Source organism: Papio anubis, chromosome 19 (assembly GCF_008728515.1).
Source record: "Papio anubis isolate 15944 chromosome 19, Panubis1.0, whole genome shotgun sequence".
Lineage (NCBI taxonomy): Eukaryota > Metazoa > Chordata > Mammalia > Primates > Cercopithecidae > Papio > Papio anubis.
This window is the reverse complement of record NC_044994.1, coordinates 65065770-65086440: the sequence shown is the minus strand read 5'-3', so window position 1 is coordinate 65086440 and position 20671 is coordinate 65065770. Positions and strand designations below refer to the sequence as shown.

Here is a 20671-nt window from a genome sequence, read left to right as displayed (position 1 = left end):
TTATCCGCTCACCTCTCGCCCTTTGCTCAAGCTTGCAGCTTCTCTCACAGGCCTCCAACTCTGCTGGACTTGGCGTATTCAGAGGCGCGCAGCCTCTGTCCTCTTCCCTCTCTCCCCCATTTCTTCTGTCCCCCTCACCTTCTCTCTTTTCTCCTCTCCCCACTCTCTTCTGTCCCCTCCTTCTCTCTCCTGTCTCTCTTTTCTCTCCCTGCTCTTTTCCCTTTCCTCTCTCTCCTTTCTTTCTCTCTCCCTTCTCCCTCTGTCCTCTCTTCCCCTTTCTCTATCTCTTACTCGGTCCATGTCTTCCTCCTTCTCTCACCTCTCTCTCTTCACGTCTCCATCTCGCTCCACTCCCGGGTTGACCCATGACCCACCTTTCATTAAACGGATGCACAACACACGCGCGCGTATATGCGCGCGCACACACAAACACACCAACCCCTCTGCTCAGTCACTTTACCCCACCCTGGAAATCGAGGAACCAGCAGCTTGGTGCGGTGGTAGGAGGCCCGGGGGCCCGTAAGAGTCTCTGAATCCCTTCCAGACTTGGGGGTCACCTCATCGTCCCTCATCCCAACTTACTGGCAAGAGACCTGCACCCGCTCACAGCCGCTGCGCTAGGCGTGGGCAGGACCGCGACGAGCAACCCACGCCCCGCGCGCACGTGGGCGCCCCAGCAGCAGGTGCCGGGAAGCCGAGGCCGGGCCAGAGCAGGGAGGCAGCGCCCCAGCCTCGAGCGCTCACCGGACTCTTCTTATGGCCCTTTCTCCTTTCCTCGGCCTTTCGGGGCCACCCTAGTCTTCACAGCTCAGCGTCTGCTACTGACCCCCCGCCCCCCGGCGACCCCGCCATTGCCATTAGCTCTTCCTACCACGGCTTCTTCCCCCTACAGTCCTCAACCCAAGCCCCAGCCGCGGCGCGGGTGTGCGTGACCGGACGGGATGGCCTCCGTAGTCCCGGGGTCCGGCGAGCTCGGCTGTGGTCTGCGTGGGCCGCGTCCGCAGAGGCCGAGGAGGGAGGGCGGGACGGAGCCGGGAAAGGGAGGAGGTGCCGTTGCGGCGCCCAGGGAGGGACTCCCCGCACCCCCGCACGCTCCAGCCCTTCCCGGAGCTGCCTGGCGGTTGCAGATATTTCGTATTCATTGATTCGCATTTTACAAGCCCGGGCTCTTCCGGTGCTGTTTCCTCGCAACTCTAGTCTCTCAGACTTCAACGCGCCGCGCGCGCCTGCAGGGGGAAGTGGCGCGAGGGAACGGGGGTCCGTGTGTGCCTTGGGGTGGTTTTAAACACCTCGAGGTGGGGGGGTTAATTGCAAGAAGCCCGCGTCTTTGCAGGAGCAATTTGGTGGAGGGCACTCGGCATCAGGCCCGGTGCTCAGCCGCGAAACTTTTACCGCCGCCTTTCCCTGGGGCGCGCCCCTGCCGTGTCTCCCAAGCTGAGCGCGGAGTCCGCGGCGAAACCTGCGTCCCGGGGAGAGAAGGAGGGGGGCGCCCAGTTCCTTTACGCGGATGGAAAACAAGGGGTGGGAGGCACAGAGCCCGCAAGGTCTAACCTTTAAAAAGTGAAACACCAAACCCCACAAGGGATTTTCACACGAAGGCCCCTCCAGCTTCCACGCCTTCCGTCCGGCACGAGGATCCGGCTCGGGATTTGCGGCTGCATCCTCTCTCTGCGCCCTGGCGCGCCGAGCCGCGGATCCCAGCCGGGTCCTCACCCCTTCCCCGCCCCTCCCCCAGATCCGCGCGGTTGGGATGTCCTTGCTGCCGCCGCCGCGGCCCCATTCCGCCGCGCACCAGCCCCGGGGCGCCGGCTACGCGCAGCGTCGCTATCCCACCCAGGCTCCGGGCTTCCAGGAGGGTCTCGGAGCCCCAAGCCATGACTAAGGCGCCCATTTGGTAACTCTGCCCTCTTCCGGCTCCTTCCTCCTCCCTCCCTTCCCCGCCCCCCCTCCCCGCCACCCCGCTCCCCTGCACCGCCCTCCAGCCCGCCTCCCAGACGCCCACCCGCCCGCTCCTCTTTCCGCAAGATCGCAGAGGTGGCGCGCAGCCCGGCGAGCCGATGACGGACCCCTTCCTCCTGCCTTCAATGCCTCAGCGGAAGATCCCCAAGGGCTGGAGCGAGGAGCGCTGCCGCTGGACATCCTCCCGGGGAGGCTGCTCCGACCTGCTGCGCGGCGCGTCTGAGACTGGGGACTGAGCCATCCCTGCCGCCGCCGCCGCCCGCTCCGTCGCTGCCGTCGGTCTGGACTGGCCCCCACCTCGCTGCGCCCGCTCCCCGGCACCGGCTCGGGGGCGTCCCGGGGCTCGCCCCGCGCTCGCCGCCTGCCTCGCGCCGCGTCCTCCCGACCCTGCGGCGGCGACGATGCCCGGGAGGAGGGTCCTGACGGCGGCGGCGCGGATGGTGGCGGCCGGCGCCCGGGTGTGATGCGAGCGTCACGGTGGGGATGCTGCTGGCTGCGCGGCGCTGAGGGCCAGCGAGAGCGAGAGCCCGCCCGGGGCGGAGGACGGACTCATCCGGATCTGGCTACAGCGTGGGCTCCGAGCTCCCCCTTCCTTTTGGTCTCCCTCTCGGGCCCCCTTTATTTCGTTCTTGCTTTGCGTCTTTAACACCTCTCGACCCTGTCCTCCCCCCGCCACTGGAAGTCTTCCCGTCTCTAAATGGAATTAGTGGAGCCCGGAGCCTCTGGTGTAACGCACAGACATGATCCATGGGCGCAGCGTGCTTCACAGTGAGTACCCTGCCCGCCGCGCCCGTGCGCTCCCGGAGCCAGCCCTCCCGCCCCTTTCCAGCGGCCGAACGCGCAGGAAAAGCCTCTGCGCCGCGCTCCGGCGGACCCTGCAGTCCCGCGCGGGTTGGGGCCGACGTAAACTTTCTGTATTGCAGCATCGTGGAACCGGGCGTGGGGGCGGCGCGCGGTCAGCCGTCGCGCGATCCCACAACCTGCCGGGGAGAACGGGCTTTCGGTGCGCAGGAACCCCCCGGGGGTGGAGAATAGCGTGCAGTTCAGGGATGGACACGTGCGGCAGAGATTGGCCCAAGCGAGGGCGCAGGTGGAAAGCGGGAGAGAGCGGATGATACCTAGTGGGGTGAGAGGAGTCTTCCTCTTCCAGGGGCTCCCGGAGCTCGGAGGGCCCCTGTTCGCAGTCCGGGAGGTAGCAGAAGGCACACCTGAAGCCGGCGCTGGAGGGAAGGGCGAGGGTCAGCCTCCACCCCTTTCCGCCCGGAGACCGCTGATGTCGCTTTATGGGTGTGTGGTAACGCGGGCAGTGTAGGGGTGGGAAGGAATGAGAGGAAAATAGTATCACGAGTCATCGAGTAAAAGACAGTATAAGAAAATGTGTGGTGGAAATTTATCATTACTAAGCAAAGATGAGAGTGTTGATCGCGAGCCACGCAGTTAAGAGAGGGCTTTGCTGATGAGTTAAACACAGTACATGGTCTGTAATGTGATTTCACCGAAACAGGAAGAGCGGAGTAAACAAATACACATCCTGATGCCGAAGGATGTGTACCTGTGTGTTCTGGGTGTGAGCAGAAGCACGACAAATTAAATTGATTTTTTTTCCCCTGTGGAAACACACAGTAACAGCAGCAGCCAGTGCCTTAATTTAAAATGCAAATGAACTGACTAGAGCATAAAGTAACACAGTTTATAATATTTTAAATATTAATATCAAGACCTAGATACCTTTCTTATAATAATGTTTAAGTATAAATGTATAAGCCTGTGATGAGCTTTAATTCAGGAAATATTTGTGAGTTGTGCTCTCCTCCCAATTCATTTTAAGTGAAAATATGAAAACATATACCTTTTATGTCATTGGACAACAAAATGAATAAGAAAAATAAAATAGAAAAATCAAATTATGAAGACTAGCTTACTTACTATTTTGCTAGTGTTTCATCTTGTAAAAATGTTGATTAGATCAAGAATATGGAAGTAAAACAAGTTTAGATTATAATGGCATTGCAGATTCACTGTTAAGTTACAAATCAGAGTCTCTTTGACACTGGAAACCTGACTCAATATAATGCTTTTGAAAATCACCTTTCTCAAATTAATAATCAATTTCTATAGATTGATTTGGTATTAAATCAAGTTAAAGTTAGAAGAGATTAATTTCACAGCTTAGAAAGTGCTGAGGGATGGGGTTACTTGGAGGTTCAGAACATTTTTGTAGGCAACATTCTAGTAATGCTGCTTAATGCCCACAATCCACATTAATCTGTTTCTTGCTTGTTCCCCTCCCCCACAGCCTGTAGGATTTGTCTAAGTATTTATTTTCTAAAATACAGCCACACTGCAGTGTGTCAGGAACAGTCATGGAGCTGTTCTCATCGTTTGCCTCTCCTTTTCCTCCTTTTTACCTTCTGGCCCCTCTCTTCCTTCAGAGATGCTAGCAGAGCCATTCCCTAAGGGCAGTTTAGATACAGTGTGACTCCTGAAGTCCCACTGTACTGTGTGTGACATGAATAAATTGTCATGTTGCCTTTAGAGTGAACGATGTATTTGCCTTAGGAGTTTGGGTCTCATCCATTCTTAACTTGCATTACTTCCTTAAGGGAGTCCCAAGGTTTCCTGATTTGTACATTTCAAATTGGTTTTTCCAAGTTCTGAATCAACTTCTAACAGTTAACAATGATACAGTTAATCAGCTTTGATATTTTGTCTTGAAATTATGTTATGTTTTTATGGGATTTGATCATTTCAGTGTATTTTAACTCCAGTTTTTCTTTTCTGTTTCAGTTGTAGCAAGTTTAATCATCCTCCATTTGTCTGGGGCAACCAAGAAAGGAACAGGTGTGTTTACTTAGAAAAATCTAGTGGAAGACCTCGAATTATTTTGTATTTTCCTATTATCCTTCTACTCTTAATATTCCAGAATATCTGAACCTGCTATAATGTGTATAATTGATTGGTTTGGCTAAGACAACATGTAAAAATTAATTTACTAATGGATATTATAAGAATGTCCTCTCTATTTTTAGTATAATAGAAAAATTGGATGATGGCTCTTTTTAAAACATTTTTTTTTAAAACAGAAAAGCAAACCACCTCAGAAACACAGAAGTCAGTGCAGTGTGGAACTTGGACAAAACATGCAGAGGGAGGTATCTTTACCTCTCCCAACTATCCCAGCAAGTATCCCCCTGACCGGGAATGCATCTACATCATAGAAGGTAAGGGGAAACAGTGCCAGAGTTAAGAGAGCACTAAGCCAAAACCTGGCCATCTCTCTGCTTTGGATGAAGAATATGCGTATAGGCATTACAAAATTGATTTGGAGATCATGCGCAAAAATATCTCTGAGTGAATCAAGTAACTGTAAAATCTGGAATCAGGCTAATTATTGAAATTCTTAGTAATGGGTTATGAACAAGCAAATTCGGTGCAATAAAAACAAATGAACAACTTAAGAGTTTATTTTGCAGTTGGCTTAATTGATTTAGAGTTCTAATGCCATAGAATAGATGCATAGTTGGCACAATATTAACTAATGTATAAGTTTGAGAAACTAGTATTTTTTTAGCTCAACAATTAGTAGAATAACCTGCATGTTACATTTTCTTTAATATTATAAAGTACAAAAATCATATTAATGTCAAAGATCAATCAATAATCACATTTTCTAAACACTGGTCTGAAAGATAGTTACCTTATTTATGTTAACAAGTAACATCTCATTTTAAAGTCAAGGTCGGGATTGTAAATTATGACACTTTCTTTCATGACTTTTTTCCAACATGAAAGATAAATGGTGTTGGAAAGAGACTTCTCTTTGAACATTTCCCCTTTACACTAACCTTGTAAACATCTTTTTTTTTTTTTTTTTTTTGAGACGGAGCGAGAGTCTCCTGATTTCCAGCGATTCTCCTGCCTCAGCCTCCTGAGTAGCTGGGATTACAAGCATACGCCACCATGCCTGGCTAATTTTTGCATTTTTGGCAGAAACGGTGTTTTACCATGTTGGCCAGGCTGATCTTGAACTCTTGACCTCAAGTGACCTACCCACCTTGGCCTCCCAAAGTGCTGGGATTACAGGTGTGAACCATGGCTCCCTGCCAACACCTCTCTCTTAAGTACAGCTTTTAAAATGTAGAAGCATTTCAACTGGTGATGGAAGTTTTCAGTATTCCAACTGTTAGTACCTAATAGCCTAAAACTTGGAAGCACCCCCCTCCACACACACACACACACACACACACACACACACACACAGGCAAAACTGTCTTAATGTAAAGATATATGCTCTATTATAAATGGGGACACATTCATTTGATAGAGTTTTCAAAGGAGCAGACTTTCTGTTTACCTAATTTTAAGAATCTCTATTTAGAAATGATTATTTTTGTTGGTAATTATTGGGCCAAAGACCTTCCCCCACCCTTAGTACTTGAAGTTGAACTTTCAGGAAAAAGAAACCACACTGTAAGAAGGTAAAACAATAAGCTCTGCTATTAAAAGGATAACACTGAAAACCTAAGGTCTGGCAGTGCAAATTCCTTTTACGACTGATAGAAAAGGTACTTGCTACTTGTCTCATAGGACTTAACAATATTCTCTGGGGACTATGTCCGTTTCCCTAAACAATCTGTAGGGGCCCCAGGATTAGCACAAAGTAGTTGCAACAGGGAAGCCAAAGAGAAGAAAACCGGGAAGAAGAGATGCTCACCTTGGTTTCTGAAGAAATTCCAGGGAAGGCATCATTCTCTATATAGAGTAGCGTGTGCGGAAATTCAGAGCTGTGATATGGTTGGGGACCTGCGTGGTGTATCCTAGGGCTTCAGTAGAATCTGAGGAAAATACAGCGGGAGGGTGAAGAGGGAGACAGCCTCAGACAAAGGGATACCTGGTATTCCTTCTGTCCCCACTGGATAAAATCTTGGACATTGTGTTGGAGACAGTGAGGTAATTTAATACAGTGAAGTAATTTAAGTTGAGGAATAATGTGAGATTTTGATGAAGAAGTAACTGAAGGAAAAGAACATAAACTAAGAAACAATTGGAAAGTCCAAGTAAATCATAGTAAATGCTTATACGAAAGAAGTGGCATCAGTGATGGAGTACGTGAAAGAACTGAGAGGTATTTAAGAAACTGGATCAGCCAGATTAGGTGGCTCAGGCCTGTAATCCCAGCACTTTCGGAGAAGGAGGAGGGCGGGTCACGAGGTCAGGTAACAGGAGACCATCCTGGCCAATATGGTGAAACCCCATCTCTACTAAAAATACCAAAAAAATTAGCCAGGCGTGGTGGCGGCGCCTGTAGTCCCAGCTACTCGGGAGGCTGAGGCAGGAGAATGGCGTGAGCCCGGGAGGCGGAGCTTGCAGTGAGCTGAGATCGCGCCACTGCACTCCAGCCTGGGCGACAGAGCGAGACTCCATCTCAAAAACAAAAAAAGAAAGAAAAAAAACTGGATCATGAGTGGCTGGATCAAGGGATTACAGAATACGGTATCCTGGGAGTGTTCTAATGTTTGTTGCTCGATGACTTGTTAGATAGACGGAATTGCCATCCCAGAAAAAAAATGTAGACGGAAAAAATTGGTTTAAAGGAAAAATAATATGTTTAGTTTGTGCTTGTGGAGATATTCCACAAAAAGATTGGGTACATGTAGCTCTAGCTCAGTGGAGAGATAGATGTGTGCTGAAAATGTATTTGTATATGTCAGAAATATAGATATTGTTGTTGAGGTTGTTAATATGAATAAAATTATCCAAGAGAGTATTTGGAGCACTATTTTTCAACTGCTTTTAAAAATGCAGCTTCCTGGGCCTTTCCCCAGGAATTCTGATTTAATTGACCTTAGATAGAGCCCCAGGCATCATTATATTGTAGTAACATTCCATTGGAATGCCCGTGGCAACCTGATGTCTTCATCTAAAATGAGAGAAAATAAGATGTAGAATAAATTTTCCGGAAAATAACATGTAAGAGATGGACAGAGTATGGGGAAAATGTAATAGAATGAGTAGGAGAAGCCAGAGAGTTAAGCAGGAGAGTCAGGTGCCCAATGCCACAGCAGCCAGAGCAGACAGGGTCTTGAGAAGCAGGGAGTAGTCAAAGTGCAGGTTGTCACTGCAAAGAAAAATAGGTGAAAAACAGGAATGCATGTGCTACGTGAAGCAGTTAAGAGTTTGTTAGTAACAGCGATGAGCACTCCCATTGGCATAGTGGAGATGGGTGTTTTTTTCTCTTTTAAAGGGGGCCAATTGCACATATTTAATTCTAAAATGAATATTCTGTAGAGAAAGGTAAATTTAAAATAGAAGAGAAAGAGGGATACATAATTAGTCAGATTTCTAGAGGTATGACCGATTGGGATGAAGAATACAGGTGAGGTCTCAGTCACGAACGAGAGGATCTATTTATGAATGTCAGGTGGCCAAAAATTCCCTCAAAATGGAGGAAATATTCTGTGTATATGTGCACTATCCAGGTGAAAGTACTCATAGTTCTCAGTGCGTCTGAAGATTCTGAAAGTGGTTGAGACCTCTCATGAACTAACCTCAGTGTTAGATCAAATATAACTTACAGAAATGTTAAAAGGAAAGGCAGCTGTGAAAAAAATTCTTGAAGGTGAAGCAAATAGAAGGTGAGAGAGTTAGACTTAGATAGCTTCAAATCATTTCTGTGTGCCATAATCAACTCATTTTTAAATCTATCACAGTAAGTATGTGGCAAACTTAGTTTTAAAAAGTGATTTCACTGCCTTCTAAAATTCAGCTATGTAGGTTTCATTTCCGGGTATGTGTCATTAACTTCAACATGCTGGACCAAAAGAAAATAAATTGTCCACATATAATGTTGCCTACCAAAAGCCATAATGGCAGAATGTTTCCTGAGGAACATTGAGAGGTTGACTCAGCCACAGAACTTACAAAATAACAAGAATGAAGGTATGGATAAGTGAATTCGTGTTAAGATGGCCGTTATTTCTTAGTAGGGGAAATTGGTGAGTGCGTGTTGACAGATGACAGAGTTCTAAGTAAATTAGCTAAGGACTGTCTTCATTGCTCTGTCTTTCCCTAGCCATACATTATTTAAATTAACCTACAATCTGAAGTAGTCTTTTTCATCATAAAACTTGTTATATTGATTTATTGTGAAATAAACTGGTAGATACATACTACAGGATGATAATGGATGCAAGTGCTATACTTAGTACTGATACGTAGATGGGTCTAACTCAGTATTTGCCTTTTTGTTTTAAGGCTAACACTTTAAGCATAAAACACGGTTAGTCATTTCTTTGGGTACTTTCAAATTTAAAAAAAAAAACAATAAAACACGTCATTGAAACTCCCTCAAATCTGTCATTATCGTGGTTACTCATTTGTTGACTTTTTTGATACATTTTAGTGATGGATAAAGTATTTTTCTTGCATGAGTTATACATGTCTCTTTTCAATGTGGGAGTCTGAAACTTTAGAAATTAAAGATTATTCATAAAATAATTCATTTTAAAAATGAATTGTCCTTAAACTGTTGATCGTTAATTTTATACCTGGGGAGCATCAGAGTTACATTTTATTCTGTAGGTCTCCAATTTCCAACTTATATCATGTGTCTCAATATTAGATAAATTTTTGGAAACCGTACATACCAGAGTTTACTTTTTAGGTCATCATGGATGATGTTCAGTGTATATTTAAGAAGCAGTGAGGTGTGGACAGCCACTATTTGGCATGGTTGCTGACTGTAGAGGGAGCAGGCCCCGCTGTGCTAAGTCTTAACTTTCAAGTATCTAGAGGGGCTTAGTGCCTGAAAAGGGCCAAGTAGCAGGGAAGCACTCAGAGGGCTTCAGGCAACAGCTGTTTACTAACCAGGATACATACATGCTGATATTTCAGCAAACTTTATGGCCATTCTGGAGTATCCTGGCTGAATGCAAGTCTGAGATGCCAGAATTTTGGACTGTTTTGGACATATCAGGGGAAGAATGAAAGAACATTAGCAAAAACATTCATGTGGTGCTGTGTAGAGTTGCCAACCCTGTAAAGCTTTCCCTGACTCTTTAGAGAGCTGTAAAAACATTTATGAATCTACGCTTATTTATAATTCACTCAAAGATGCTTTTTTTGGGAAGTTTTCGATGACAAGTACTATGCTAAGCGCTGAGAAAGAAGGTGAGTGAGATATGGTTCTTGTCTTTCAAGGTCAGATTTAGAGAGGAGGCTTCTTTAAAGTAAGTCTTTCCTGTGTAAAGAGAAGATAATGGTGGGTATGTAGATATTCAAGAATGTAAGAAAATCCATGAAAGTGTGAAGGAGCATACTTTCCTGGAAGACAGACGTGTTTGAAGTGGTCTGAGCTCAGGCTCTCTGTGAGGGGATGGGGTCCTGGAAGCAGGATATTCTTAACAGATTACGCTTGTCGAATGCATTGATCATGGTCCAGCTGCTGAGGTTTAAATCTGAGAGGGATGTGATCAGGTTTGTGTTGTAGAAAAATTACTCTTAACATCTTTGTACATGCACTTGGATCTGATCTGGACACATGACTGGGATTATTTGAATGATTATATTTAATGTAACTCTATGCCAAACAATTTCTCAAGTGATTTGTGACCTTAAACCTCAGTATTCCCGGAAATACGAGAAAAGAGACAGAAAAGTGTCCCCTGACCTTCTAGCTCCAAGTTAACAGCCTTTCATACAAATAGTGTGCTTTATGAGTCCTGCACAAAACATCAAAATGGTCATCTTGTATCGGAATATTTTATGCAACAACATCGGTTTTAAGGTTCACTCCTTAGACAATTTTTTGAAAATTGTATCCCGTAGAATAGTATCCTATGCTTTCTTTATATTTCCATGCATATCATCCATAAGGTTTGAGAGAAGATGTATAGATAACATCTGAAATAGAATCAGAAAATAGCAACCTGAAGATATAAGAAATGGCCTCCCAGACACAATCTTTCTTCTTTACAGCTGCTCCAAGACAGTGCATTGAACTTTACTTTGATGAAAAGTACTCTATTGAACCATCTTGGGAGTGCAAATTTGATCATATTGAAGTTCGTGATGGACCTTTTGGCTTTTCTCCAATAATTGGACGTTTCTGTGGACAACAAAATCCACCTGTAATAAAATCCAGTGGAAGATTTCTATGGATTAAATTTTTTGCTGATGGAGAGCTGGAATCTATGGGATTTTCAGCTCGATACAATTTCACACCTGGTAAGTAAGTACTTTAAAAAAAAAACTGTTTCTTTTTCTTCCTCATTTTTCTCTCTTCATAGTACAAAATCTTTTGTAAGACAACATTATACTTTTTCAGAGAATGTTCCAGTTCTATTTAAAACCAAACCTACAGTGCTTTTTCTTTTCACTACATAAATTCTGAAAGAAAAAGATGTTTTCCTTAAAACAGCTTATCCTAGAGGTAAAGAGTAGTGACTCAAGACTCTAAATGGGCATCAGCAACCCCAGCAAATGGATGGGCTTTGTTATGATGGAATGTGTAATTGGAGAGACAGTCTGTGGTAAGGAAACTCATTATACATAGGAGCTCAATAAGCTTGAAAAGGCAATTGTCGTATTAGAAAATATATCCACCAAAATGATCTTTGGGGAACCTGAATCAGAAATTCATTTGTTCTGAAGATTACCATGTTTCAGTCAAATCGATCATACTTTACCAAGTAGTCTACTCTCTTTTCAGAAAAGCAAATTCTTAAGAGTTTTGATGAAAGGAAAACTCAGACCTGTAGCAGCCGAATACTCATTTACAAGGTCTTGCAGAAATTGTGTGCAATTATCAAATTATGCAATCTATCTCAGTTTTCCTTTTAACTTGCTGGAATTAAAAAGGGGCTGTGATATTGACTGGCTCACTTAAGAGTTATCATTCATTACAATAAAAATTGGTTATCACATTTTTTCACTGCAAGAGCACTACATGCATTAATTTAAATGGAAAAATGATTCAAACTACATAAAGCCCATTTTTTATTTAATGTTTTTTCATTTTGTATGTATTGTTTTATTTAAGTTAGGCAATAGGATAATTTGAAATATATGTAAAGTTTGTTGAAGTTTGTATTCCATGTTAAAGAAGTAACACCTAAATAGGGCTTTGATACTCAGTTAAAAAACTAAAATTTTAAAAATTATTAATATAAGTTTAATGATGACTTTCATTATGACATTATGGTGTATGTTAAATCAAGTATTAACTGTGGCGTATATATCAGCTTTAAGCTTTAGGAATGTTTTTAATAGTGTCACTAAAGGATTGTGGTTTTAACTATGCTTTGCTGATAATGGATTACTCCCAGAAATCATGGGTATTTCATGGGTAAAATCGAACTAATTTGAAGTATTCCTAAAAGGTACAAATGTTAGCTTAATTTGTTTGTCAGATTATTAGTGCTAGAGCTGTAAATGGAAAGGTAGGTATTTTTTTCTTAGCTGATCATTTTGAATATAACCTGTACCTAGAGACAGTGACATATGGCGTGGTATAGGTTTCGTAAGTTGTATTTTCATTTTGGATTTGGTGATCATGAAAATAATGTCTTGGATTTAAAACTGTGGTTTCATGAAGAATGTAGTGTCAACTGTCATGCTTTATCAACATAAGCGATGCTATCCATGTTTCTGGCTCTATTTGAGATGACATAAATGGTGGCACTCAATCTGTTCTTCTAGGTTTTAAAGCCTTTTTGTTCCCTGTGTTTTGTTCTTTGCTTTTTGTTTCTTTAGAGCCACCATACTGCATTTGTAGAATGAGATTTCATTGCTGTGAACTGAATCAGAATGGAGCTCTTGGAGATTTTTCCATGAAGTAGGACAGGTTAAGGATGGGCTGAGGCTTCTGTTTTTACTCAGATCAACTAGAGCAAAACTTCTGGGGAAACCTACATTTGGAATATGAAGGAAAGCTGGGACCATAAAAAGCAGACTTGGAAAGCTTACATGACAGCAAAAATTGACATTGTGTGACCCAAGGCCATTGCCTGAGTGACGTAACTAACCCTCTTCTAGAAAGAGGCAGTATTAAGGAAGCCAATTGCTTATTGAAATAGGAAGCGGGAAGGGATTAGTAATAATTTAGATAGCATTTAGTGAATCTGAAGCCAGGCAGGCTGTAGTTGTCATTTTGGCTGAATTTTTATTTAGTGGTGTCATTCAACTGGTGACCTGGGGAAACTGAAGGCGGAAGAATTTCTCAAGTCAGCTTAATGATTTATGTTATAAAGCATTGCGAGAATTGCCAGGGCTCCGCAGTGGACTGACACTGGAGATGAAATTCCGCCTACCAAGTCATCTTAGATAGAGAGATGATGGTCTCCAGGACAGCTGTGAGGAGCACTGACTTTGAAATCAGATCTGACTTCAGTTCTGGCTTTTCTTTTCTTTGCATCATGTCAACTTTGAACATAGTCCTTTATATTCTCGCTCTCAATATTTTTAACTATAAAATGAAAATAATACCAAGTAACTCATAGAATTGTTTGAAAGACAATTACCAAATGCATATTTATGAATTTTTTGAGTGCTTATAAGATCTCAACTATCGAAAGCTGTTGTTTTTATTAGTTTGATCATGTGCTCTTTAAAAACAAAGCATGCTTGGTATACGTTATTGGGAAAACAGGTGTCTCAGACTTAAAAACAATTCCCTGAAGTTTTTAGGTGGGTGCACAAAATTCCTACCTATACTATGTCACTTTTTTTAGTTGATGAAATTTAGTGACTTTAGAGCCAGACTTCCAAGTGGGGGTTGTAGTTATTTCTAGTGTCAGTCATAGAAAATGTCAAGGCAGTAATAGCAGCAGAAAGGCCTGGTGGTCTCTATCACTTTAATGAATTTATCACAACCTGGAATCTAGATATAATCTCACAGTCTCAGAAACTTTATATAAACACATTGAGAGTGTACCCATCTCTTAGAAATGAATCACATTTGCCAAGCTAACAGGAATGAATATACATATATACATAATATTTATACATACATATGCATACTAAATACACATATACATTTTCATTAAGAATTCTGAGAATTACACAACCCATTTCTTCCTGCAAGCAAACACACCTGGGTGGGCAGGTTATAATCAAAACATTGCATAGTAGTATGGAATCCAGATATTGAAGTTTAGATGTATAGCATGCATATTTAATAAATATTGAACCAAATGTTTGATAATTCATCTTCCTAACACAGATTGTTTCTTCCAGTGGTGGTTTAGCCTCCACACTGCCATGGGTTCCAGTGTCCAGTCTCCTGGTTCCATCTTGCCTGACTGGCAAACTAATTTGTGTAGGCTTTTATCTCCAATTCTTTTTCCATTTCCTTTTATCTGAGTCTATGACTTTCTTTTCTACTGAACTTAAAATAATAGCCTTTCAGTCCGAAGCTCTTGCTGTTCATAGTAGCTGTGCTTCTAAATTCCCATTTGTACATGGGAACAGCCCAACTGGAGGTCTTGTATGGATGTGGAGGATAGGGAGGCAGAGCAAGAAAGAATACCATAGAAATGGGCTTAAAGGAGGCCCTTCTCTTTCTCCTGGCACATTTTGATGAATCCTCACTTTTTGGTTTGCTGACTGTTATTTTTAGAGACTGTGTCATTACCCAGGTCCACAGTGCAGCGATGAATCACCTAGGATACTAGTCTAGCATGCATAAGAAGGATTGTGAGCTTGAGCAATAGTCAAGGAGAAATCAGCTGGTCAAATAATGGGGTCTGCAAAGGACAAGAGTGAGGCTTGTAGAAGGGCCAGGGGGCGCAGAGCCTTGCGAGCACCTCGTGGACGATGCCCTGAAGAGCTCTTCTTTCTGTGTACTGAGCCTCTCCTCTGCAGTATGCTATCCCAGTTCAGAAAGAGAAGTAAGTGTAGAATCACGCAGAATGTTAAAAGTTACACCACGGAATATTTGATAACTCAAACAATTTAATAAAAAATAGAAGACATGTCAAAAGTGTTTATTGTAATAGAATTATATTGTTTTCTCACTTAAAAAGAGTCTTTAAACAAGTTTTAAATCAAGTTTGTTATATAAAGTCAAATGACTAGAAAATATGCTGTGTAACAAGCAGTTTGAAACAATAACAGTTACCTCAGATAAGGGGTAGCGGGAAGAGGGGAATGAGGAGGATTTTAGAGGCCAAGGTGGAGTAAAAATTGACTCAACGTTATTGATAATGCTTTAATTTTAAAAGAATAAGATATTTTGGTATTACTTGTATAAATAAATTATTTAACATCAGAAAAGAAAAAAAATAGAAAAGACTTGGTAATTCTTAATGAATTTTTAGAAGGGGGAATACCATTTTCCATATTTCATATACTTTTTTACTCAAACTAAGAATGCCTTTTGAGCAGAATATAACACTTCCCTGGAGCCAGCTGCCTTCTTACCTAAATTTTCTTTGCACTTGAAAATATAAGGAAGAAAATGTAACCATATCTACTGTAGTCCTCCTTCCACTGGCATGACCCAGGCGCTGCCATTCAGATGCTCTGCTCCTGGAGAAGGTAGCCCTTCCAGTCTCTTTAATGACAGGTATCTTTTGTTGGTCTTATAGTTTACCTCCTAGTGGGGAGATGTTCTGTCCTTGATAGACATAGAATGAGATGCTTATGGACTTTTCTTTTTTCGATGATAGTTTTCCTGTACTAGTTTTAAGGAACAGAATTACACACATCCCACTGGAGAAACTGAAATTAAGGAATAGACCTCAAAGTACCAAATAGATGAGGGTTGAGTTGGGCATTGACATTGAAGTGAGTGTAGGTATTAAATGCATTGAAATTATTACGATACTTTGTACTTAAGTAGCACCTTTCATCTGGGGAGCTCAAAGTGTTCTAGGGACTTTCTGTGCAACTCCTAGCCACCTCTCAAGCTGCGGGCTTGATGGACTTCAAAGGCAAAGGGAGAAATACACTGCACTGCAGTAGTGTTTTAAAAGGATTTCTATGCATATTGAATGAAATATATTATTAAAATATTGTCATGGATTTAATGTTATTTGAAATGTTTGGTGCAATGGTTTTCCTCTTTGGATCAGAAATGTGAATATATGTGTGTTAACCATTTGGAAAGTTTCTAAATTTTCTTAGCTAGATAATCAGAGTTCTGATAAGTGCTCTGGTAAGAAAGAAAAAAAAATCTGTGTATTATTTATTCAACAACTAAAATTTCATTTGAATTTTGCACAAAAATATGAAAAAATAGAAAGTTTTAGAGGCTAAGATTAAAAGAAGACTTTTTATTTTTTGAGACATCTCGCTCTGTTGCTCAGGCTAGCATGCAGTGGTGTGATCTTGGCTCATTACAACCTCTGCCTCCGGGTTTAAGTGATTCTCTGTGCCTCAGTCTCCCGAGTAGCTGGGATTCAAGGCATGCGCCTCCACATCTGGCTGATTTTTGTATTTTTGGTGGAGATGGGATTTCACCATGTTGGCCAGACTAGTCTTGAACTCCTGGCCTCAAGTGATCCGCCCAACCCAGCCTCCCAAATGCTAGGATTACAGGCGTGAGCCACCAAACCCGGTTAAGAGAAGGAGTTTGATTTTTTTTTCCCACATAAAAATAAAAGATTGAAAACATTTAGGTCAGTATGTATTGTCTTTTTAACTATGACTTGGTGCAAAAGTACTTGTGGATTTGCCATTACCTTTACCTTTAATGGCAAAACTGCAGTTACTTTTGCACCAACCTAAATGTTATATTTACACTGCTGACACAAAATATTCTCATTTCTGTCCTAGCAGAGGCTCTTAAATGGAAAAGGTAAGGAGCACAATCACATTTATTCTTGAGGCATGTTTTTCAAGAAATGAATTTAAAAACTTGAGAATCACAGCACTGAGAAAATTACCAATGTGTGGCAAGGTGCGGTGGCTGATGCTTGTAATCCAAGCACTTTGGGAGGCTGAGGCCTGTGGATCACCTTAGGTCAGGAGTTCGAGACCAACCTGGCCAACATGGTGAAACCCCGTCTCTACTAAAAATACAAAAAAAATTAGCTAGGTGTGGTGGCAGGTGCCTGTAATCCCAGCTACTGTGGAGACTGAGGTAGGAGAATCACTTGTGTCCAGGAGGTAGAGGTTGCAGTGAGCTGAGATCATGCCACTGCACTCCAGCCTGTGCAATAGAGCAAGACCCTGTCTCAAAAAAAAAAGAAAAAGAAAAAAAGAAAAGAAAAAGAAAATTATCAATGTGTTGATATTTTTGAATAATCAAGATATTCATGTGAAGGTGATTCCTCCATCTCTCACTTTTTCAGACAGCCCATGACTTGGCTGATCTTATCTGTATAATAGTGGGCTCAGGAGGAGGGATGAGGAATGAAGAGAGAGACAGAAATCTTGTTTGGTCTAGGTGGGTGTTCAGGAGAAAAGCTGAGAGTGGGAGAGAGAATTTCCAGGATTAGCTCCCATCTGTGCAGAGAATATTGAAAGCAGTGGCAAAGGAAAAGGAAGATTTTTAAGAAGTTTCCCATAGAGAAAGAGTGTCTTCCGGCCTGCACGGTGGCTCACGCCTATAATCCCGGCACTTTGGGAGGTTGAAGCGGGCAGATCGTTAGGTCAGGAGGTGGAGACCATCCTGGCTAACACAGTAAAACCCTGTCTCTACCAAACAAAAAATTAGCTGGTCGTGGTGGCATGTGCCTGTAGTCCCAACTACTCAGGAGCCTGAAGCAGGAGAATTGCTTGAACCTGGAAGGTGGAGGTTGCAGTAGGCCAAGATCGTGCCACTGCACTCCAGCCTGGGCAACAGAGCGAGACTCCGTCTCAGAAAGAAAGAAAGAAACAAACAAACAAAAGTGCCTTCCTCATCTTGTTTCCTGGAGAGGTGGAGAAGAGTGCTTAGGTGTGTTTATATTTATTTGTTGGCTAATCATGGGACTATGTTTTAAATAGGGTACCTCTGAGATTGGAACACATGGGGTCCCAGATAGATTTCCATTATTGATACATGTTTTCCTTAGATTAAAAAAGACCTTGTAGTTTATTTCCTTCAACCTTTCTACTTAGAAAGCAAGAAACCGGAGGGCTAGAGAAAATGTGTAGCCTGGATTCATGTACTCTATAAATATTAACTTATTGCTTGTGTATCAGTTATATAAGCATGGCGCTGATACACCTTCTACAAAGTGTTGAGATTATAACTTTAATTAAATCACATATTGCAAGTAATTTTAGTACAGTTATATTAAGAAATTTAATTAAGGGATAATACTATGTCACCCGCGTTTCACCATTCATTAGTGTATGAATTTAAACTTCACCTTTTCCATGTCGTTTGAAATGTTTTTCCACTCGCAATGTCCAAAGAAACAGTGGTTTTTCATCTCTCCTTCTACCTCTATTGTAAAATTCTGCCTTCTCAACCCATCTGAGTCTGAAGTACGTGATTCATTTCCTTTTCTTCTCAAATACCTATTATTACTGACATAGTCTTCTGTGTGTACCATGCTCTCATTAGTTGAAACTTGTGGCTCACATGGTAAATACTTAAGGGGAAAACTTTAGTTTATTTCTCCTAGATCTCCCACGAATTTTCGTCCTCCCTAACACCCAGTTCTCTTTGGCTTTTTCCCGTGATGCCAGTTCCTTTCACTCACCTCCCATCCCATCCCTCTATTCGGGGCTGCTGATCCCAGAAGTACACAGGAAAGACATTTAGTTGAGGCAGAGAAATGAGCTCGTCCCATGAACATTCAGATTCCCCAGAGCAGGGCTCCGTCCAGAAGTGGGAACTGTTGACCAATCTACAAAAAGTTGTTTGATGCACTGGTAGAGGCCTTGCCTGGGTCAGTCGTAAGATTACCTCTATGTCGAATCCCATCATCAAATGACCAGCACCCACACCCTTCACTAAATTTCCCTAAAGATAAATCGTATCATTTGACAAGAGAAAAACTCAAGAAACCTGACAAAAACAAAACAAAGAAATAATTGATATACTCAGTCTCCAGTTTGAACTCTCATGTGACTCAATGTCTTTAGTTACTGGGCTTCTTGGTAAAATCTTCTGAAATCTCTAACATTTAACTCTATTATGTATTCAAGAAACATGCTTTTCATTATTATGTATTCAAGAAACATGCTTTTCAAATTCCTAATGCCCTGTATATTTTTCCTAAGAAAACATTGAGAAGTCTGTTCTCCTAAACACTTTCATAACATTTTGCAGACAATTTGAGGCATATATTTATTTAATTATTTGAAAACTAAACCAAGGAATTATAAACAACCCATAGTGTTCTTTGTCTTGACCAAAATATTTTTCCTATTATATTTTATGGTTTGTATGCCATTACAACTACTTAAGTATAACTCATGTTAACATTCTTAACGTGAATGCACAGAAGACCTTGATTTCCACTAGGTGATATTAGCCACTTACACTTATTTAACAACTGTTTGTGGATCCACTGTGCTAACACTGTAGAAATATAGTATCTACAAGACCCTAGCTTTCATACAACGAGTTCATAGTCTGTTAAAAACTAGAAGTCATATACAGTAGATAGATAATGTACCCTCCCCGCAAGATGTCTGTGTCCTAATTTCTGGAATCTTTGAATACGTCAAGTTCTATGGCAAAGAGACGTGAAGGTGGAAAATTGTATCAATAATGCTAATAAGGTGACTTTAATAGAGGGAGATTATCTTGGATTATCTGGGAGGACCCAGGTCACTGGGTTCCACACTGAGAAAGAGACAAGGCTTTCTCATTGTGGAACGAGGAGGCAGTAGGGTCAGGATCGGGTGATGTGATGTAAGAAAGACTCCAGCTGCTACTGTGGGCTTTCAAGATGGATGAAGGGGCAGCACAGCTTCTAGAACGGAAAAGGTTAGGCATGACTTTTCCCCTAGAGCCTCCATGAAAAGGAACACAGCCCTGCAAACGCCTTGATGTTTAGGCCAGTGAGACCCATTCAGATTTCTGACATCAGAACCTGAGATAAATTCCTGTTGTTTATTAAGGTTCTAAGTTGTGGTAATTGTTAAAGCAACAAATAAGAAACAAATACTGATTTTATTTCCTAAAAGTGAAGTGCTGCTGTAAAATAAATAAATAAAAACCTTCAAATTTGGAAATAGTTTTGGAATTGGGCAGTTGACCAAAGCTGGAAGAATTTTGAGAAGCATGTTAGAAAAACGTCTATATTACCTTAAAGTTACTGTTAGTAGAAATGTGAATGTTACTGACTCTGGCACAAGGACACAGAAGGAAGTGAGAAGCATGGTAGAGAAAACATGCATGTCTTAAAGAATACCTAAATCTTCATAAACAGACTATTTGTGGAAGTATGAAGTTTATAGGTGCTGATGACGATAGCTCAACAGAAAATGAGATACGTGTTTGGAAACCGATGGAAAGGGTATATCTGTTATGATGAATCAGAAAGCTTAGTAGAATTATATCCTTGAGATATATGGATAACTAAAAAAGCAGAACATTTATGCAATTAACTTGGATATTTAACTTTAAGGAATTTATTGTCAATTAAAATCTAAGCCCTCCTTGGATGAGATTGGAAAAGCCTGCCCTAGAGAAAAAACTGAGCTGGACAACTTTTTGCTGATCCCCTCGAAAGATCAAAAGATCAGAGAATTCAGTCTCACAAAAGGCTTTTTGAAATGATTAGGAGTGTGACTCATGAAGCTCTTCAGTCAGTCATTTCAGCAGAAG

General features: G+C 42.1%; 1 protein-coding gene across 4 annotated transcripts in view; it reads left to right on the top strand.

Annotated features, from left to right (window-relative positions):
- The first annotated feature begins 2356 nt into the window (after positions 1 to 2356).
- The window catches only part of LOC101010945 (neuropilin and tolloid-like protein 1), a 124693-nt gene continuing 106378 nt past the window's right edge, over positions 2357 to 20671 (top strand). For all 4 annotated transcript variants that reach the window (XM_003914479.5, XM_009192906.4, XM_003914478.5 and 1 more), the window contains exons 1-4: positions 2357 to 2727; positions 4747 to 4800; positions 5043 to 5180; positions 10936 to 11184. In XM_003914479.5, the coding sequence (XP_003914528.1) occupies positions 2700 to 2727; positions 4747 to 4800; positions 5043 to 5180; positions 10936 to 11184 (469 nt within the window). In that variant the 5' untranslated portion in view covers positions 2357 to 2699. The remainder of the gene's footprint in view (positions 2728 to 4746; positions 4801 to 5042; positions 5181 to 10935; positions 11185 to 20671) is intronic.